Source organism: Nipponia nippon, unplaced genomic scaffold (genome assembly GCF_047370975.1).
Source record: "Nipponia nippon isolate SJK-2023a ecotype South Korea unplaced genomic scaffold, ASM4737097v1 scaffold_39, whole genome shotgun sequence".
Lineage (NCBI taxonomy): Eukaryota > Metazoa > Chordata > Aves > Pelecaniformes > Threskiornithidae > Nipponia > Nipponia nippon.
The window spans coordinates 113,252-136,194 of NW_028262357.1; the positions used below are offsets into that span (position 1 = coordinate 113,252).

At 38.7% G+C, this 22,943-nt stretch overlaps 1 protein-coding gene across 1 annotated transcript in view; it reads right to left on the bottom strand.

The window, feature by feature from the left end:
• Positions 1 to 22,943, bottom strand: part of SLC1A3 (solute carrier family 1 member 3) — a 73,134-nt gene that overhangs the window by 12,742 nt on the left and 37,449 nt on the right. Inside the window, exons 4-5 of the mRNA XM_087773272.1 lie at positions 10,137 to 10,341; positions 8,685 to 8,727 (exon numbers count right to left, since the gene is read on the bottom strand). Coding sequence (XP_087629398.1) covers positions 8,685 to 8,727; positions 10,137 to 10,341 — 248 coding nt within the window. The remainder of the gene's footprint in view (positions 1 to 8,684; positions 8,728 to 10,136; positions 10,342 to 22,943) is intronic.

The window sequence follows — 22,943 nt, forward strand, 5'->3', positions numbered from 1 at the left end:
TGAGGGAACTGGGGTTGTTTAACCTGGAGAAGAGGATGCTGAGGGGAGACCTTATTTGTCTCTACAACTCCCTGAAAGGAGGTTGTAGCGAGGTGGGGGTTGGTCTATTCTCCCAAGTAGCAAGCGATAGGAGGAGAGGAAATGGCTTCAAGCTGCGCCAGGGGAAGTTTAGGTTGGGTATTAGGAAAAACTTCTTCACTGAAAGGGTAGTCAGGCACTGGAAGAGGCTGCCCAGGGAAGTGGTTGAGTCTTCATCCCTGGAGATATTTAAAAGACGGGCAGACGTGGTGCTCGAGGACGTGGCTTAGTGGTGGACTTGGCAGTGCTAGGTTAACAGTTGGACTCAATGATCTTAAGGGTCTTTTCCAACCTTAAAGATTCTATGATTCTATGATAAACAGGTCTTTTTTTGGCTAGTGAAAATATTTTCATATGCTCTGGAGTTTCCTTTTTCATCTTTTTGAATTAAAAAAAATTAGACTGAAAGTAACTTAAATATAACATGCCTCTTTTTTCCTTTGCTATGGCAAAGCCATTAGTTTTCTATGCTTTGCAGTAAAAAGTCACCACTTTTCTTGATTAAGAGAAGGGTTCTACCTTAAATGGTTCATTATGGAATAGGCAAATCAATTTCTAAATCTCAATATGCTCCTAAACGTCTACATCGAGAACCAGCCTTTCACCACCTAACGCTTTTCCAAAGAGAAATGCGCATCCTGAATATTTCTGTCTGGGCTCAAAAAGCCCTGGAGCCCTGTCCTGATTAAATTCTGTTGAACACAAATACTAAATATCACTAGTTAAATGTTTCTAATATATCTCAGGATGCTAAATACCGTATTAAAGCATTGTGATGCTTGTGTCAAGGTTATTCAGCAACTTTGGATTTTTATTGCTTTGGGCTTGCCACAAAAGACAAATATTAAGTCTAGGAGCTGTAGTATTATTAGTAATATTTGGAGACTGTTGCGCACTGCAAAAGATTTTGAGTGAAATATAGTACTTATGACTAAGATGTGAAACCTGAATATCAGCATCTATCAACACTGACCTAATTTTCTGTTATTTTCCACACCTGAATAGTTTTATGTACTCCTTTCACATATTTGCTATATCCCCCTGAAGGCTTTAAGTCTTTCAGAATTTCAAATAAAACTTTCTTACAGGAGATTTGTGGAAAGTTTCTGACTAAGATGGAGCAGAACAAATCTCCATGGAGGTCAGATATTCTTGAGTTTTAAATGGAATTTTCTAAAATGTTTTAAGATTTGGGCTGTGGTTAGAGGAGGCAGCTGAGCTGTTCCAACAGCTGGCTGACACAGAAAAGCCCAGTTCCACTCCCTCACCCACTTATATCCAACCTGTGATAATTTCTCCTCTGTGTCACTTCTAGTTTGATCTCTCAGTGAGCCAATTCTACTTTTTAAGTTGGCAGAAAACTTACCAAGCAAAAAAAGTGGCCATTTTTGGGTAAATGCTATGGAGGTGAATCAGCTCACTGACTGATGAATGTCCGAGAAGGCAAAACACTGAGACTGGAACTACACAGCTGGGGAAGGGGGGATGGGATTGCCTCTTTAAGTGACAGAGAGGTATTGGAGTGGAAAAGGAAATTTTCTAGAAGTTCTCACTACAGAGTTTTTAATTCAGTCCTGACAGGAATGTTAAAATACTGCCTAACACTGTACCTCAACACTTCTCATTCTTTTTTTTTTTTTTTTTTTTTAATGGTTACAGATATGATAGTTGTCTTGTATGTATATTTTTATTACTGTTTTTCAGTAGAAAATAAAACTTAGGTAAAAATTACTTAATGGAAGTATCTGAAGGGTGCAATTATCTGGACTCGTGGGCATACAGATTAGACAAACATAAAAAAGCAAGCCGCTTAATGAGGACTGGAATTGAAGTAGATTTTCCTACTGAATTTCCTATTCATTTCCTGCTTTCCCTAGACCCATCATAACTGACTTTGTCCTAATTCTCTTCCATTACCCTCAGATCCTTCTCTCATTCCTACCTATTGGACTAGGTCAAAAGCAACACGTAATACAACTGTTAGACAGTGTTAGATGTGTGTTGCCTGGCTGGTTGGCTGTTGCCTGTTGGAACAGGCCATGAGCTAAGTCATAAACCGCTTTTCTTTCAGTGGCAGCACAGTCTTGATTTGTCTGAGAATTGTCCCACTCATGTCAAATTAGGTTGGAATTGGACATTGGGCTCAAAAATTATGACAGGGGACTGGGAAGAAGGTGGGCAGTTACAGGAGAGAAAGCACAATCACATGAAGTTTCTTACCTTTAAAAACCCCAGTTAGAAATCATTTTAGGTTGTAATAAACATGTTCCTTCTTTTTTGTGCTGATTCTGGAATTCTGTCCTAGCGGGAAGATGCCTTTAATTCTTTATTAGTTAAGTCTCTTTAGGGATATAATATGGATTTCAGGACCTCACCTAGCAAAGTCTGTTTCCATTTCAACTACTAGACTGGTACACAGAGGTGTAAATCTTATCTGTTGACTCATTCTTTTTGTCAGACTTAAGTATTCAGAAATGTTGCTAGGGAGAACAGTCTTTCTAGAACCCCTTCCAGAGCAGTGGAGAAACAGTTTATTTACAGTGAGATTCAAAATGGGAATCTGAGCAACAGGAATCCGAGCAACTTTACTTGCTCTGGGACAGTCACTTGAACTAGCCTTTCTTTCATTATTGCTAAATGAGGTTAAGCATAACTCTGTAGATGTGTCTGTCTTCTTATGCCCAAACCTGTCTATCAAAAGTCATGAGAAGGTTCCTGGTGAAGCAAAAGAAATTAAGGAAAACCAAATATGGGAAATACAAAGGAGGTATCTACTAAGGAAAAAATGTAGGTTGAGCTTTATTCTTGTTAGTGCTTTTGCGGATGACACTAAAGGCAAAATGCAAGATAGCTTGACCACCACAAAACAAATCTCCTGTGTGTGGAACAGTGAAAAAGCCAACTGTTTAGAGGAAGTGACAGGATGAAAGACCACCTTCAAGATGACAGAAAATGTCAAAGGTTTTGAAATAGATGAAGTAATAGCAGAGTTGACTATTACTGCTCTGCAGAGAAACTGGTGAGCTTTTATGAGATTCCTGCTTTCAGGCAGGTCTCTGTCTTGGTGGCAATCAGAGTTATCAGCTGCTCATGGAGCTCAAACTGACATTTCAATATCACACTGTGATTCTGCAGATCCTCATTCTTTTGCAACACTCAGTAATGGAAGAAATTAGACAAAGAAAAACTGCTCATATAACAGATTGAAGGCTTAAGTGTCTCAGAAGAGCTGATAAAGTTTTACTAGAAATCCACACACCTACACTGATAATTTGTGATGGGCTAGACAACATCACTGAAGTCCGGTCATTTCTGAGGAGGTTTGGTGCATTTTGTCTCCAGCAGTTATTTTTGCCTGGTAAGATTTTAGATGAAAAATACTCATAATTTTTCCTTAAGTTCATTTATTAAGAACAAATTAGAAGCAAGGTAAATATTATTTGGAACATATTAATACTAATAGCTTTCTATGAACAACCTTATCTGCAAGTAAAATATAAAAATAATGGCATTTCTGGACTTTCTTACAAGACATGGTGCTAATGAACAACTTTAAAAATCAATTTTATCTAAGTTATCTCATTATGAAATAGACAATAGAATTGCTTTATTGCATAATACAGTGTATTGGGTGTTTACACTTTTATTATTATTTTGTTTTCATTAGTGGTTGAAGATACGCACAGTCATTTGACTTGAATACATTGCATGACTTTTTAAGAAGTAACATTATAACGTGGCAGTTGTAACGTGGCACATTCCAGTGGTTAACTTGCAGACAAGGTAATTGCATGTGTAACTGCTCTGAAAACTCATGATTTACTGTCAGTACTCTGAGATAGTATAATTAGCACAGTTTGTGCTAAGTCTGTATGATGATGTAGTTTTTAGTGAAAGATAATATTGAAAGCAACAAGTTTGCTTAAATGCAAGCCTAGAAAATCAAAAGAAATTAAAATAAGGCAGTGATATCCCATCTTCCTAATTAATTTTTTCTTTCCTTTCTATATGGACATGTGTGAAAGCATTCTAAATTGTCTACAGAAGAGTTGATGACACAGGTTAAAATACATTTTAACTAGCCAAAATTATCATGAGGAATAGATGGCATATATTCGTTAGCATTCATGTCTGGATGTGTGATTAATACTGCCGATCCCCTTGATAAGGATGAGTTCAGGAAAGAATATTTAATTAAAAGCTCAGAAGCTCAGAAGAAATGCAGTTATCAGATACACATTTCCAGATCTTTAAGCTTCAGCTGGCATCAGATTCCACCTATTCACAACAGAATGACCCTCCCAAATTATTAGACTGATTCTGTTTCTCTTGATGTCCCAAGTTCACTTGTGTTTCTTTTGCCTTTTGATATATCCCCAGAGGACAGCATGAAGAACAAACAGTTAAAAAGCAGTATCTGCTTAACAAGCAGACAGTTTACGACTGCTTAGCCCCAGGCTAGATAGTATTTTTGAATTTAGCAAAGAAAAAGAAATTAAGAGATAATGGCCAGAGCTGAAAGATAAATCCAAAGATTTCTTTAGATATTCCTAAACTGGAGGTGAATATAGTGGTATAGAGAAAATTCTGAACAAGGTAATCTAGCTTTAGGTAAGTGTGGAATATTTATCTGCAGTCAGTCTTTTCAGATTCTCCTGTTAGTGATAAAAATCACAAAAGCCCCCAAATGATCAGTGCACAGTGAAGGCAGCAATGTATGTCGTATGGAAATAACCAGCACCAGAAAGTGTGCTGTTTGGATTAACAATCTGCTGTTTCCAGTGATCCCTATCTGCTACTGATTTAACTGGAGGAGGTCCTGATAGAGACAGGGCGGCAACAGAAATTTGGTCTTTCATGGGGACAGAGGGAGTCACTAGTAAAGAAAAGAGTGAAACTAAAGTCCAGCATTTTCTAGATTATCCTTCTTAAATTGACGTGCTAGGCAAGGGTGGCCCTTTGTCCCTGTAGACTTCCCTGGGGCATGGGGCTGAATGCCGCCAGCTAAGCCTGAAATGGTTCTGCTGATTCTCAGCTGAAAGGTTTGAATGAAAGGATTTCCTTATCTTTTCCATGGGCTCTCTTTCTCTCCTACAGGGACTCCTCCTGGCTTCTGGGATCTAAAATGGGGGGTCCTTTTTGGAGAGGAAGGGGCATTTTGTTCCACCAGTCTTCCTGTTTCTGGGGAAGAAAATGTACAAAGCAGGAGGAGAAAAAGAAGCAAGAGGAGGCAGCTTTGTTTGCCTCACAGACTTGCTGGGAAAGAAGAACGGAAAAGGGAATCCAAAGTACTAGAAGACTGAATGAGAAACAGTAGAAAATTTAGGAAGATCAATTTTCCACGTCTTGGTGTTACAAAATTTTGGACTAAGAGTTGATCTTTTGAGGTTAAAAACTTGGAAATGATAGTTGGTCCTGTGTGTTAGTGGACCTGCTTTGGGAAGTGCTTGCTGTTGACAGGAAAAGTAACAGGTTCAAAACTTGCTGTGAGTGCTAACACAGTCATTAGAGGACCTGTCTGCTGGCCATGGTGAGAAAGAAAGAAAAACCTTCCAGTGGGTTCCAATACAGATCTCTGTCAGGAAAACCTGCCTAAGGATGCCATAAGACAGAATGTGAGCACCTAATATATCAAAAGGTGTGATTTGAATGTGGAGTGCATATGTCAGTGATGGTTTCCAGGTGTGCAAAGCTGTGAATCAGTATTATGCCTTTGAGTGTGGACAACTATGAGTAGCAGTCTGTTTTGTGTTTGGGCCAGCAAACACAATGTTACAGAACCAGACTAGTGCCAGATGTATCATCCTTCTTCATGAATCTTCTGACAAACATATGAAAAACCTGATGTAAACTTTTGAAAAGAAAGTTATGGAGTCACATGTACAAAGTCATCTCGATACCTATGAATCTTACATATACTTGTTTCTCCTGTAAAATGTTTTTAGCTTAACAAACCTGCTGCAACAAAATAATTTATGCCTAAAAATCTAGGTAATAGTATCAGTATGACAGATTTAAAATCCTGGTGCTTCAGTAAGCATAGCTGCTACCAAAAGTCAGAAAAAACTTTCATTAAACATTTCCTGTTTTTTGAACTATTTTTTGGAAATCCCTTCAAGCTATAAAACACACGAGAAATACAATATACTTAATGTAAACAGAATCTACAGGAGAGCTTTAATTAAGAACATAGATTTAGGACTGCTAGTCACTGAGTCGAGTTTCCTGTTGCTGTAGGATACTTTATCAAAAGAATTTTTCAAGCAGTATCTTAAAACTGGTGAGGTAGTTTGTTCCCATGACTCCTAATTGAAGATTTTTCCAGGACCTCACCTTTTAGGTAATGAAGGTTAAAAACCTTACTAATTCCCACTTTAAATTCAGTCACAGTGATTTCCATTTCTTCTTGTATAAACATTTTTCTTTACCTTATATAGCTCTGTTCCCACTTTGGTTTTTGTACCTGAATATTTTTAAATCAAGCTTCTTTTTGCTTTATACACTGTGTTCTTCTGATAATCCCAGCAACCCCTCTCTCCATTGAGCTCATTTTGCATGAATCTTCCAATGAATGTAATGACCCGAATATACTCCGTATTCCAGATAGTCACATTCCTCTGGCTTTATTTCCTCTCTTGGAGTTATGTCATCTAATATATCCCAGAGCTGAATTAGAGGGGGTTTATTTTTTTTTTTTCTTTCTGATGATGACTTCCCATCTCAAAGCAGAAATTACTGTTAATTTCTAAATGTTTATTTCACATGTGATGACGGGCTACAAAGAGGTAACCAAACAAGCCAATGTCTGCAAAAGCCAATTCACTTTGTTGTTGTGACTTTATAGTATTACAGTGTGCCAGGGATATACCACCTTCTTTGGCATTTGTTAGGTACCTCAATATAAAGTGCTTAGACTTTCTCGTTATCTGTAAATTTCATTGTCTGCATCTTATGGCAATGTCATTCACAAAAATATCAATTGAAGCATGCCCAGTCCTTCAGCAACTTTCATTGCTATCTCCACCAATTTTACAATTCTTACAATAATCTTATTCCCTGCTCAACTATTTCACTGCCCTCCTATTAAAAACTCTGGTTTAGAGAAGTCCAAAGAGATCAGATTCATTGCACTTCTGTGGCCCAAAAAAGAAAAAAAGAAAGAAGAAAATGAGCCATCTTGTGGAAGAAAGGCGGAGGGTTATTCTGGTACAATCTATGTTTCAGAAACCTGTATTATTCTTTAACTTTTTTTTTTTTTTTTGCATGTATTTTTCATTTTCATTTATTACAAAATCTTTACTTTTTCCTTCAAGGTCCTTATATCTTTCAGTACAACTGTGATCAAGCTAATGGGTTACTAACTGCTTAAATCAATTCCCAAATCTTTCTGAAATTGCCATTTGAAAGGCACTATGATTGCTCTCACCAGTTATCAATAATAACTTCCCAACTTGAGAGATTTATTAAAAATACTTGCTGCTAGATCTGTAACTTTATGTCCTATTTCTTTCATTATTTTGATATAAAGATGATATCTTTCCCTGACTTTATTACATTAAATTCTTTGAATTTTGTTTCTAGTTTAGATACAGACTTCTGTATTTCCATGCTGCTCTTCTGCATTACTGTCCTGAGTTCATCATCATCCTTACTGAAAACAGAGGCAGAGCGTTTGTTGGTTTTGGACCTGGGTCTAGTTTATCTTTAATCTTGACCAAATCTTTAATCTAGAAACTCATTGCTTTTTATTGGTCTCTGTTTATATAACTAAAGAAAATGTTACTGTTTCTTTTCAATTCTTCTGCAAGATGTAACTCAGCTGGACTTTGGAAAGTTTCTACTTTGTCCTCTTGCTTCTTGTCCTCCACATTTCACCTTTTTTTTATTGCTACAGCAATAACTGGTAAATAAAATCAGTTCAGGATTGTCTGTGCAGTCAATATGAAGCAATTAGATTATAGAAATACACATTATAGGTTTCACTGAGTCTATAATGTCCTCCTTTTAAAAAAGGAATGTAACTAGTTACTATTATTTTCTCTGTAGAAGAGTTAAGGTTAAGACCAGGCTAGTGATAGAGGAATTTGGGAAGTAACATAGAAAGAGCATTCCTATGCAGTCTTATCACAGGTGACAGGAAGTCCCCTAGTTTGACTTTGTTATTGATGTCCACCAAATTGTTGCCTCTGTTTCAAAGCTGTGAACATTTCTCACAAGACATTCTTGAACATCTTCCAGTCTTTGTACAGATGGTGCGTATCTCAGTATCTCCAATTTGACATAACTCTGTTTTTGAAAAGTAAACTCTGTATTGGCTTTAATGAAGCTTGTTGTAGACTTAAGAATATGACATTTTGAAAAAACTTATTTTTTGATTTGCTATGCAAGGTGTGTTTTCTTCATTTCATCACAGTAAATACTGAGACAATATTATTGAAAACAAACCACAGATTTTGTTGGTTTGGTTTGGGTCTTTTTGACAGCTGGCATACGTAAGATTTGTTTCTGCTCTAAGTACAACTTTGTGATATTCCAAAAGAAAATGCTATTACATTTCAATTTCTTACTTTGTTATGTTTTAGTCGGAAATAACGAAACATTTTTACCTGTTTAAAGCAAGCTTCCACCAGATTTGGAGGGAACATATTTCTGTGAAAAAGAAAGAAAATAACATGAGAAGTAATAAGACTCTAGTAATATCTTAAGTAGGGGCACAGCTAATAAAAGAATTGACCAGCTAATTTTCAAAGGAATCCCAAGACAAATATGTAATTATGTATACAGTGAGTAGAGCTTTGCATATATCATTGGCCTGGTTAGCTTTATCAGGACAAAATGTAGCAGGGTTGGATAGATCCTGGCAATTGCAACCACTGTACCCAATATTGTATAGCAGGTCTGGTTATGGAGCAGAATATTAGCTAAATTACCAAATGAACAAAGCTCTGTGGGTCAGTGCTGACTTTTAATTTTGTACTTATTAATGTTTTCTGTGTCTGGATTAGTAAAGAAGTTATTAATATTGAATGCATTTCTACTTCTCAAACATTTTTTTGTAGTCACGTAGCCTAGTACATCATGACATTTATCACTCGATTTAAAGTCTTGTCATGATTAAGAAATAAATATTTCTGAAGTTTGAGTATTCTTTAATAATAACATGTACACATATAATTATTTATGTGTGTGTATACTTGTTACATATGGGAGTTTGTTTCTTTGCTTTCCAGAATGGTGACATTTTTGAAGGAATTAGAAGCAGCCTAACTGAATAAATCTTGAGGAATCTGAGTGCAAACCTCTTCATGGGTCTTTCTGAAGTCCCCCTTCCTGGCAGCATGACTCTTGGAGGCCTTTCTCCATGTCTCTGGCTTCTCCAAATGGGTTAGTGGAACACAAAATTTTGGTGGCTTTACCTGTGGAAAAGCTCCCGAGTTCAAAACCTCAGCTTCCCTACTCCCTGGAATACATCTGTGACATAACAGCTCTATAAAAGAGGCATTGCAGAATCTCTGAGCAAGGAGAAAACAAGATTTTATATCTGTGCCCCTCTATTTCAAGCATTTTACCTGCCTGTTCCTGGAACTTATTTCCCATCCATACAATTTAACAAGTTGGGTAGATGCACCCAGATTGGCAGCTACAATTCAGAATTAAGATGAATAGCTGAATCAGGGATTCAAGTGAAGTGAGAAGACTGTTGGAAGTTGGAAGTAAAGGAAAGCAGAGGAATTTGGTAGTAAGGATTGTGCTATGGAAGGAGGGGAAAAGACCCATGCAGATAGCAGAACGGAAGTCTTTCTTTTGTGCATGAAAGCAAGAATCTTTCTTTGAATATTAAAAGCAGTTTCTTCCCTTGCAACAGCTTGATTTGAAAATAAATCCATGTGTTCTTTTGTAGCGTTGTAGGGGTTACAGGTATTGGTGTCACACAGTTGAAAGAAATTTGACTAGTTTATGCAGTCACTGTCTAAAATTCTCTACTTTTGTTCTCATGTGAATCAAAATATTACTGTTGTTACTACTGGTAGAGAAAATGTGCAATATCATAGCCATACCTGATTAAATCAAGAAAGGCATCTGCTGCTGTCACTTGCACAATTTTGCCTTCTCTGTGCATGTTTTCTTTAGTACCTTTCCCAGGGTGGATGATGACCACAATGATTATACCGATCAGTACAGCAATGATTGTAGTGCTCATGTAGTAGACTACTGCTCGGACTCCCATCTTCCCTGATGCTTTACTATCCAGGGCAGCAATTCCTAGTAAATTTAAGCACAAGGACATTCACCTCAAACAGATGTGAGTAAAGAGTATGAACTCAGCGTGATGAAAATGGTTTTGTGGAAAGAGTTTTGATGACCAGTACATTTGAAGCTACCTGAGGTAAACTGGCCCTCTTTTGCAACTCATAGTGCCACTGTCTTCCCATCCCACCCCTAATGCTTGTTATGACATAATTTTCTATTACGAGAGTTACAGCTTTCTGTGCTTTGTTAACACTGTTGAAAGCAAAGATTATAGGTTTGATGCAGTGTGGCACTCCCTGTATTCCAGTGAGCCAATTAATTGTTTTTCATTAGCATAGTTACCATAGTCTGAAAAATGTGCCTTAGAAATGTGCTGCACCTGATTTGTAATAGTAAGAAAGGAAACAGAGTACTGTCAAGTAATGTTGGTAATGTTTGCTACAATTAATGTGTATGAAGAGTTTTCTTCAGTCCTTAGTGGAATGACCTCAGTTTACCTCTGTCCCAAGCCATGGGAGTTTAAAACAGATAAAATGCTGTTAGCTTGTTTCAGAAAATCCTTACTACTGTATGAATAAGCATTTAGAATCTTTTATAAGCTTTGCAAAACCTGCGGCATTAATCCTAATTCTTGGCTCGTCTTAATGCATCTGATCTAATGTGAATACTAGGGTGCTCACTATGGCACCTGCTAAAGTTTTTGTTCGTCAGATTGCACCAACAGGGCTGCACTGTGTTTTTTAAATGAAGGTGCAGTTCTGCCAGGGAAAGAGCTCTGAATCTCTGAGAAGGAGTGTCTCATGAAGACTGTCAGAAATGGAAATGCTCTTTCTCTTTCCCAGAAGGTGCAGTTAGTGTTCTTGTCCTTAAAATGCCCCCTTGCTCCTTCTCCTTACAATTTCAAGTAGTCAATAATTTCCCCATACTTCATCTGGAGGGCTACACCATCTGTCTCAAAACAGTGTTGATGCTTCCTGTTGGAATCAAGCTTTCAAAGTGCAGAATGAAAAGAGAGGTCAAGAAAGGATCTCTTTGCTTTATTATCTCCTCCTATGCACCCCTATATGGCACCATCTTATCCAGACTTCTGTGGACTTCCCACATGTTTATCTAGATGTCGTCTTTGAACATATAAAATACAATGAAAGTTGACCACGTTCTGCTCTGGGTACCTGTTTCAGAGGAGAAAGCATTTAAAATAAGGCAACAGGACTACATGAATATAAATAATATGGAAACATAAAACTAGAATCATGACCTGGCAAAAGTAAATGTTTTCTCAAATCATTGTAGATATATCATACTTCTGTCTCTCTTCTAAAGGAGGAAATATGTGCTACCGGAGTTACAGTGAACGTACTCTAGTCACTGATGTTACTGAGATCAAGGCTGTGTTCCAGGCTCTGATCAAATCTTCAAAGTGTAAAACCAATCACATGCTTCATACTTACCCTTTCATTTCAGCTAGTGTTTGCCTGTCCTTTTGTCAGAAGCCATTAGAGCCAGTAAGATTTGTACCCACAAAGTGAATTGCAAAGGGAAATCACTAGAATTGCTTGATTTACATGTGCCATTGTAGTGGGAGTGCAAAGTGTTACTGGCATAGTAAGAAACTGAAAATGGAAATCCAACATTTGAAGCACTTGATCCTTCATTTCTCTGCTCAGCTTTTCCATCTGTAAAACTGGATGATAATGCTTGTGGTAAGTTTAAGTTTGTTTTGAAATTCCGTGAGGACAATGGTAAATACTATCAAGTAATAAATAGTTTTCTTATCTTTACAAACAGGAAGTAAGTCCTGTAGCCCTCTTGTCAGTGGATGAGGATCAGTTATTTTTTGAGAGTCCTCAAAATAATGCAAATGCAAAATAATGCAAATATAACTAACCAATGCATAAAAATAAAGTTAATAATTTTTGGAGAATTTCAGATCTGCTAGTGAGTTGCACAATGTTTATATCAGACAGCATTTGTTACAATTTTTTTTTAAAGTATCCGTATGTAACTTAAAATTAAATGTAATTTAAAAAGTGAAAAAAAGAATGCATGCATACTAGTCCAATCAACTTTATCTTTGTGTATTTTAATTGCAGTTTTATGTTCTTACTTGCTGTTTCTAAAGTAGAAGGAATGGGCTGTGTACTTTTTCATTTTAGCTAAGATCAACTTTAAACTTGGTTTACATCCTAAGCATGAAAAGGTTAACCTATATAGTTTGGTGGGAAGGCTGGGAAATGCACAGATGTCAAATCAGTTGGTTCCCAGTATCCTGCCCTTGCCAGGTAATAGATTCAGGACCAGATGCTGAACACTGTCAGTGAGGATTCGCAGGCATATGTGCTTACTGCTTTAACCAAGCCTGATCTTTCTTTGCACTCCACATTTGATACTAGATTGTGTCTCCTATATTCCAAAAATCACAAGGAGTCAGTGCAGGGCATATCTTACCACTAAAGACTGCTGTGTTGAAGGATTAGAGCTTGTGATCCTATTTATTTCTTGGACTGATTCTGGGATTGAGTGGTGAACCATGTGCAAGTGATATGTCAGGGAGCAAGAGCAATGCTCTTTTCTTTATAAGCTGCTTTCCAGCTTGGTTTCCTATTATGCACTCTGGCTGTGATGACATGGCCCCTTATTTTAGGTTGCTCAGGGTCATTCCTGCTCTTACTTATCATATAAATGACTTCTCAGCTTGAAAGTAGGGAACAGCAATTCCTCTATTCTTGAGCTCTAACCACTCGTGACATTCAAAGCAGAGGGATGACAGGCCAAAGTATGAACAAAAACTATATGAGGAGGAAGCAAGTTCTCACCTCAGAGAGCCCTTACTGGGGAGCTGCTGGGCAGCCTCCCCTCCCACTGGAATTAATGGGAACTCAGGGAACTCACAAGAGGGACACTCAGTACTATCCAGGGCTGAAACTGCAAAAGCTTCCAGCATACCAACAAGAAGAATTATCTAAAAAAATATTCTAAATCTGTTTTGAAAACATGAGAAAATGAAGGGGTTTGTTTTCTTTACGTTTTAAGATGTTGACAAGATTTCTTAGAGCTGAATGGGACTCTGGAAGGGTCCTTAATGGAGAAGCAATAAAGTTCACTCCAAAGCTTTCATGTGTCACAGACTATTGTATCCTCAGTGTGTCCTTTCACAGCCAGCCAGCAAAATCTGTATTGTCCTGCAGGAGATGTATATGCCCCTTTCATACTGCTTGCTGCACTCTCCTCCACACGGCTGCTGTCTCCAGCACCTCTGCCTCCTCTCTTCCACATGGCTGCTGGCTCCAGCACCTCTGCCTCCTCTCATCCTCTCCCCTCCCCTTCCCCAGGGGGCCTGGGAAACTTTGCTGTGCCACCGGTCCCCATGCACAGGGATGCTTTGAAGTTGTCAAGGCAACCTGGAGCAGAGCGCCTGTAATTTCTCCCAGCGTGTGCGTGCACACAACATGAATGGGAATGATTTTTTAAGTATCGATGGGGAGGGAGGGAGGCAGAGAGAGAGGAAGGGGAGAGAAGAAAGAAGGGGGCAGGCATAAGTCTGTAAAACTGCAAACAAACCCAAACCCTTACCCCTGTCCTCTCCCTTCACCTACTCTTTCCCTTTCTTGAGAAGTGAGAAATCAGTCACACTGTGGGTGAAATAAAGACATGACAAGGAGTGCTCCAGAGTGTCAGGTCAAAAAGCAAAGCACTACGTTGTTCTTTAAGAAAGGTGTTGGAGAAGAAATGAAAATATTTTAGGGTGTAGGAAAGGCATCAAGCAAATAAGTATGTAATTGCAAGAGAAGGAGGAAGAGAGAGAAAGGATGCAGGGAAAAGGAGAAAAAATGTAGTTAGGGCAACTTGTTAAACATTCGGAATTGTCCATCTGATAGTTCTGATTGTTCACCTGACTTGATCATGGTTCTGCAAATTAGCATGAACTAATGCTGCAGAAACATTCCTGAATAGCTACTATACTATGACTGGTTTTTTGTCAATTATATTTTTTTATATTGTACTTATGATTCTAGATTATACAGAATTCTAGAATTTACAAATCCAGAGTTGCTTCTATTGTTTTTAATTTTCTTGACATTGAAAGCATGCTGTCCATAATCTATGTGTAATCTTGGATTATACTAGGGCACACTAATGCAGAGGGATGGTACTGTACTCCTCAGTAAGATCAAAGGTAAAATATACTGAGTCGATTTTCTTTAGATAACATTTAAGCTAATAATAGCTTTGGATCTGCTTGTTCAAAAAGAAATTCCAAGGAATTATTTTAAAAGCCAAAAAGCAGAGCCTATGCTAAAAAGTCCTACAACTTCAGAACACTTTCTCCCTTTAATTAGCACAACTGCATCACCTGAATTTTTGCAGAAGAGTCCAATGTCCTCAAGTCATAAGTTATGAGCTGTTTCAGTCTGAGATTTGAGTTTAATCATATACCTAATTTTCCTGTTACAGTACCTAAAAGTTTCTGCTTGTGAGTTTTTTTTAGAAAGAACTATATATATTTACACAATTAGATGGAATATGCATATTTACCACAATGATAACTAGTTGGCAGCTGGTATGGCTGAGGCCCTATTTCTGTGTGTAAGCTCCTAGTCAGCAAAGCATTCTTAGACTTGTATTTGTCTTTAACGTTAATAACTAACTAACGTGGTTTGCTGAATCAGTGCCCATAACTAGCAGTTTTTTAAATGGGATCTTTTTCTTTACGCTCAACAGTAAGTAGTATGCCACTGAAGAACAGGGCAAGTAGCAAAATTAATTTTCTTGTGCTTTTCCATAAAAAAAAACCCAGTCACTACTTAGGATTAATCCTAGTACCTTCAGTGATTTTATAATTTGCCAGAGTAAGCAAGACTCTGTCACTGGGGGGAGGGAGTGTGCATGTGAGTGTAGGTACATATGCATGTGTACAATTTCAGTTTGAAAACAGTTAAAATTCTCAGCTATTGCTTTTCATCTTGAAAGTCTCTGTTTCTGAAATCTTTTTGCTGCCCTTTAAAAACTTTTGGAAAAAATAAAAAGTTTATGTGTTTGTTTTCTTATACTAAAATTCTTGTGTTTGTAACAAGAGAATCTAACATTTTGCCCACAGTATTTTTAACTTTTGGTTTCTTTAAAGTTCCTTTTGATGCATAACAATGAAATTTTAAAATATAGAATAGTCTAGTTCAGTTGGAAGGGATCTACAACAATCACCTAGTCCACCTGCCTGACCAGTTCAGGGCTGACCAAAAGTTAAAGCATGTTATTAAGGGCATTGTCCAAATGCCCCTTAAACACTGACAGGCTTGGGGCATCAACCACCTCTCTAGGAAGCCTGTTCCAGTGTTTGACCATCCTCTCGGTGAAGAAATGCTTCCTAATGTCCAGTCGAAACCTGCTCTGGTGCAGCTTTGAACCATTCCCATGCGTCCAGTCACTGGATACCAGGGAGAAGAGATCAGCACCTCCCTCTCCCCTTCCCCTCCTCAGGAAGCTGCAGAGAGCAATGAGGTCGCCCCTCAGACTCCTTTTCTCTAAACTAGGCAAGCCCAGAGTCCTCAACTGCTCCTCATAGGATAGTAGTAATCCTGCTCAGTACAAGTGGAACTGCAGGTTCAGAGCCCTGGTGCGAGGACTTGGGTGAGCAGCCAATGGCATGAGGCTACCACCTGCGGGCACATGACTGAACACCTCTAAGTCTGAATCCTGCTGAGTCATAATGATATGTTGTTGCAAATATATAAAATGATGAACCCATTCTAAATGAGTGTGTAGAACAAACTGTGCATTCTGGTCCTCATACATATTGACTACTGGAAATAAAAAAGAGGCAACTTCTATGATGATGATGAATTCTTTCCTTACTCAACATATTAGAACTGAACTGATGGCACTTCCTTGCTAATGTAGTTTTTTATATAAATTTCCTTTAGATGTTTCGGACTCAGTCTTTAAAAACAAAACATTATGAACAGAGTATCTTTTTATTGCTAATTATTTTCCTGATTATTTTTTACAGTCTCTTTATTAGGAAATTGCAGTTGTTTGTTAAGGACTCCTATGGTGGAACAGCAGTAATGGCAACTGTTGACTCAGGAGTGTTGCCCTAATTTTGTTTCTTTAAGGTTGTCTTTCACTCTCCTAATGAAGCAGTCTTAAATGGGCTACTCCCGACCCCCTGTGTCCACTAAGCACTGTGTGATGAGTAAACTCTCAGTGTGAGACCATGAGAACAATCCCTTTTGTGTATGTTGACGAGGATTTGTGGAAATGAGTAACACTGTGCAAGGTCACGGTAAAATATGCTGACAGTAAAATTGTAAGGAAAAGCAATAGTTAGGTTAAGACAGTGGAAGTATTGCCTGAGTTTAATTAACATGATTAAGCTCTAGAGCTTTATTCTGATGGCTGCTGATCATATCCTGAGAGGTGCTGAGCATTCCCAGAAAGCAAAAGTTAAATAATATTTAAAGCTTTGACAACTGAGCCCTTCACAAGATCAGGTCCAAAATTAGTCCAGACTCTAGATTATAATTTTTAATAGCAGTAGCAGTAAAAGAATAAAATTGCAAAGAAAAAAGCTAAGTAACATTTTCAAAGAACTATATGCATTGGTGAAGTTAATTAATATTAAATCAATACAGCTAATGACTTCCTGAAGCCAGATACATGTCCGAAATATAGCTCTGTATGCCTTTTTGCATGAACTGATGGGACAAAGTGCCCCCAAATCTCAGTTTGACTTTTCCTTATTTAAATATGGAAATTTAAATAATGACATTAAGTATTTTATTAATTTTTCCAGATCCATTAAGAACATTGGGCAAATATCTCACAGCAAAATTAGCAGTTGTATTTGATCCAAAATTACATGACTGTGATTAAGCCAAGCTGACTAATGAAACCCATGGCTGGGATATAGTAATGCAATTCAATGAGACAATGAAATGGCTAAGAGTGTCTTCTAAAGGACCAAACCTGCCCCACAGCTCTGTAGTTCTGCCCCATTCCTTGCCACCAGAAAACAATTAACCTTGGGGTTTGTAGGGTTAGTTTTTCTATCAGTTTGTCATTCTGAATCATCTCAGAATTGTGTCATATGAACACCAGGATTTGCACAAGAGAAGCAGGAAGAGACCACGTGTGGGGACAGAAAACTAGCATTTTGGCAGCAGTTTGCCATTACTTCAAGTTGGCTGTATTGTTAAACTGCATCCTTTGCTCTTTGGCAGCAGTGCTGCTAAAGCAAGTTAAGCATTCCTTACTTCCCCCTGCTTATCTTTAAGCTGGTTCTGCTCTCACCGGGTAGCTAAGCAAACACCATCCACCATTTGATGACAAGGAGAGAACAAGGGTGTGTGAAAGAGCACCTGGGCTCAGGAGAGCTCTGGATGGCCACGGCTACTCAAACCAGCACTACCTTCCAAAAAAATCAGCATAAAAATATACACTTACAAAGATACACACACGTTTCTGTTACACATAAGAAAAAATCTCATTGCGTGAGTGAATTAGAGAAATGACAGTCTTTAGCAGAAAGATGGGACTTAACAACATGTAGAAGCGTCCACAGAAACACTTAAATAAAGCGATGTACCTTTCTTTGTGGATTCTCCACTACCACAGTGAGGAGAAACGTTGTATGTGATGACAAAAAACCTTTTCTAGAGAATGTTAACGTAACCTTGCCATACCTACTTATTTCTGATATTCATAGAGCACTTGTTTTGAAATACACCTGAATGTGGATGCTGCATACCTCTCAGTGATTCTGAAAGCTTTTGCACATGCAAAAGTGATGCAAACTGAATATTGTACTCTTTCTATTGGTCCTATGCTTCTTGCTGGAAACGGTGTAAAAATATGCTAGCAAATAAGTGTAATGCATGCTAGCTTCAAATATGTTTCCTCCATCCCTTTCTAACTCTTGTTACGGGAAAATATTTTGTAACTGACCATGTTTTTTCATCCTTTCTCCTCTTGGCTGCAAATACATGCTCTTCTAGCCACAGTTTATTCATTACAAGGAAAATGTTTGTGAAACTATGGTAAGATAATGTCAGAACATCACTGACGGGTGTAAATGGTAAAGGCCCAAGTAATCTCTAGTGGCTTTACAGTTAACCATGAATAATGAAAGATCATTTTGTTTTTATTCATCACTGATACTGCTCTTTCAGTGGAGGAACTTCACTTTATGAAACTCTACTTTGTTTCAGTGCATCATGATTAGTAGTTATCTTATAAAAAATATGACAGTAATCCATTCTGGAAAGTATTTCCTGGGCCATCAGGGATAGCATTGTGATACAGCAGGGAAATCTATTATACAGTCTTGGTTAGACATTTATTGAGCTTGAAGTTCAAATCAGTTGCTATTTTCAGCCTAACTATTGTCATGGTAGGATATTCCACAGCCTTGCTCACTTCTTACTTTTCTTGTTTCCATGCACAAATAACTTGGTTGGTCAACAGCTCAATGTCCAGATGGAGATCAGTGACAAGTAGCATCCCGCAGGGGTCCATACTGGGACCAGTACTGTTACCGTTACTGATATTAATCTTCAGTGACACAGACAGTGGGATCGAGAGCACCTTCAGCAAGTTTACAGATGACAGCAAGCTGAGGGGTGTGGTTGACATGCCTGAGGGACAGGATGCCATCCAGAGGGACCTGGACAAACTCGAGAAGTGGGCCCATGTGAACCTCACGAGGTTCAACAAGGCCAAGTGCAAGGTCCTGCACATGGGTTGGGGCAACCCCCGGTATCAATACAGGCTGGGGGATGAAGGGATTGAGAGCAGCCCTGCCAAGAAGGACTTGGGGGTGAACATGAGCTGGCAATGTGCTCTCACAGCCCAGAAAGCCAACCGTATCCCAGGCTGCATCCAAAGCAGCGTGGCCAGCAGGTTGAGGGAGGTGATTCTGTCCCTCTACTCTACTCTGCTCTGGTGAAACCCCAGCTGGAGTACTGCATCCATCTCTGGGGTCCGCAGCACAGGAGGACATGGACCTGTTGGAGCGGGGCCAGAGGAGGGCCACAAAAATGATCAGAGGGCTGGAGCATCTCTCCTATGAGGACAGTCAGAGAGCTGGGGTTGTTCAGCCTGGAGAAGAGAAGGCTGCGGGGAGACCTTATTGCAGCCTTTCAGTACTTAAAGGGGGCTTATAAGAGAGATGGGGACAGACTTTTTAGTAGGGCCTGTAGTGACAGGACAAGGTGTAATGGTTTTAAACTAAAGGAGGGTAGATTCATACTAGATACAAGGAAAAAATTTTTTACAGTGAGGGTGGTAAAACACTGGCACAGGTTGCCCAGAGAGGTGGTAGATGCCCCATCCTTGGAAACATTCAAGGTCAGGTTGGATGGGGCTCTGAGCAACCTGATCTAGTTGAAGATGTCCCTGCTCACTGCAGGGGGGTTGGACTAGATGGCCTTTAAAGGTCCCTTCTGACCCAAAGTATTCTATGATTCTATGAGTCTTCCTTTAAAATACTTCTCTGTGTCAGGACAGTGTCAGTCAGTGAGGACAGGGAAGAATTACATAAACCTCTCCAGACTGTGCTTGTTGTTGCTAAATAACTTATAGACACCAAAGTATTACACCTCCCAGCAAAATAAAATACATAAATATGGTACACTTAGATGCTGCATTTATTGAGTGTCGGTGTTATTTGCGTTACTACTGGAAACCTCTTGCAGGAATATGCTCTACTATTCTGAAAAGTGTAGTTGATTTACTTTTCAGGTTTGCAATATAACAGAATACATTTGGAGAACCAGTCAGAAAGTACATTTCCTGAAACTCACATCTGCCTGAGAAGGACCCTGCTGTGGGGCTGTTTAGATACCCATTTAACTCTTCACATTATTCCACCTTTTGCTCACAGTATTGGAATGTGCCAAACAATATGCTTTTTGAAGGGAAACTAGGGAGTAATTTATCTTCTTTATGTGTGCTAAGCAGAGCAGGAGGGAGAGGCAAGCAGGGATTCACAGCAAGCCATGGAGCAGTGATTAGTAACAGCTGACAGTCTCAAACCAAGACTCTCTTTCTTTGGTTACCTCATTGTAATAACAGAGAACAAAGGACTGACTGTCCTCAAGCCAAGAATCAGAGACCCAGGAACACAGAAAATAGCAGCTCACAATTTTTTTGGTAACAAAACACTGCTGCTACCTGCACAGTACAATTCTAAAAAGACATACTTTTATGTCCAGACATTTGGACTAAACTTTCCTGGAAATGGGATTCTTATGTTGGGCATAAAGCTGCTTATTTTCTGTATCAGGAGTGAAAAAATGAGCATGTTTGCTTAAGAAAAAGCATAATGTAACATGGTAAATCATTTCAGTTTAATTATAAAAAAAGTTAATTGTGGTAGCTGATAAGCCAAAGCACATTAAGTTAGCTTGAATCCTACAGGACATGTTGTTACAAGACTGAAATAAATGTGCTAGCAGTTGTAAGACTTCTACCTTATTCCCCAAGGATGAAAATATTAATTTTCACTTATTCTGAACATATTGCCAAAAATATCTACTTTAAACATGAAAGGCACCGCATCCTGGCAAGATACAACTGATAAAGATACCTTTGCCTTCTGGATGGTGTTAAGCACATTACTTAGTGCTCCATAAAAATCCATAATGCAATTTCTTAAAATACATGTGGAAGCTTTTCATCTGCTAAAATGCTGGTCTGAGTTTTGGCAGACTGTGCCTGGAGTCCTTCACAGGCATGTTTTTGTATGTGCAGCACTTATTAAACAACATTCCACAAATGTACAGTGCTTTTGTTATCTGACTGGCTGTATACCATGTGATGAAGATGTAAACTATTTACTATGCTAAATCGTTCCTGATCTACTTTAGCTGCTACTGAAAAAATAATATGACACACTTGAGAATACAGATGTGAGATTAGAGGTATCCGTAAAGGAACAGTAGATAGTAATGCAGTCTAATGTAAAAATGCATTTGCTTTTAAATCTTTGGTATGCAACAGACATCTGAAGAGACACTTCTGTTGAATTGCTAGAAAAATGAAGTGAACATAATTCTATTCAGAGAGGTGCAAGATTTAAAGAATAGAAAATTAAGGTTGCCTGTCTAAAAAAAGATAGAGACATATCTCTAGGTGCAAAATGATATGGGATTTGGGGTATGGGATTGTACTGATCTGTAACTTGTCACAGCTCTATGCTGGAGGCATCACCTTCTCACTCAAAATGTGATCCACTATTGTTGGCCAGGGTGTTCTTGGCTTCTTCGCTAAAACTTCTAATAATAGACTCTATTGCAGTGATAGTGTCTTTTATTTGGATGATTGTCCACTAGGATCGGACACTAAACCATAGAATCATAGAATACCAGGTTGGAAGGGACCTCAAGGATCATCTGGTTCAGCCTTTTGAGGCAAGAGCACAGTCTAGACAAGATGGCCCAGCACCACGTCCAGCTGAGTCTTAAACATGTTCAGCATAGCGGAGTCAACCACTTCCTTGGAGAGATTATTCCAATGATTGACTGTGCTCATTGTGAAAAATTTTCATCTCGTGTCCAATCAGAATCCCCCTAGGAGTGACTTGACCCCTTGTCCTCAGCATGTGACTCCTTGTAAAAAGGGAGTCTCCATCTTCTTTGTAGCTCCCCTTTCAGTACTGGTACATGGTGATGAGATCACCTCTAAGCCTCCTTTTCTCAAGGCTGAACAAACCCAGGTCTCTCAGCCTATCCTCATACGGCAGGCTTCCCAGACCCTTGATCATCTTGGTGGCCCTTCTCTGCATCCCCTCCAGCCTGTCCACATCTTTTTTGTATAACAGGGACCAGAACTGTACACAGCATTCCAGGTGTGGCCTGACAAGCGCTGAGCAGAGTGGGGTAATGACTTCTTTATCTCTGCTGGTGATGCCCTTGTTGATGCAACCCAGCATCCTATTGGCCTTCTTGGCCGCAGCAGCACACTGTTCACTCATGTTGAGCTTCCTGTCCACCAGGACCCCCAGGTCCCTTTCCAAAGTTAAGATTAACTAGTTAAGTTAATTTTATAGAGTTCATACAGCAGCCACCATTTGGAAAGAAGCTTTGCCCAGTTGGATGTAACTCAATTAAGGTTTGAACTAACAGTAGTGTGTTACTAACGCATCTGGTAATAACCTGACCTTTGGATTTCTGCTTGGAATTTTAATTTTAGCACAATTTTTAGGACTCTGAGATCATCTTTTCTTTGCTAATTCAGCAATATTAAGGTAATTTGGAAAAGAACAGTGTGACATTGCCTTTAGGTATGTATGTTTAACAAGACTTGATTTTTTTGAGTAATCTGAAGTTACTCTGGTAACAGCCCACTCACCAAAGAATCCTGCATATTTTTTGTTGTTGCAGTACCTACTATCTATCCTTGTACCAGGTTTACTAATAATTGCTCTTTTTTTTTTTATAAATCTTGTCAGTGACACAACACTGATTGGTGTATCTGTGTTCAACTTAAAAGTGATAAATTTTCAGTTTGCTTTCAAGCCAGCAGTTCATTCATCTGGTGTTGTTTTATCAGTGGATATTTCAGAGAATTTATCTGAGCTGCTCATGGAGCTGTCCCTTTCCTTTTTGTTTACTTTA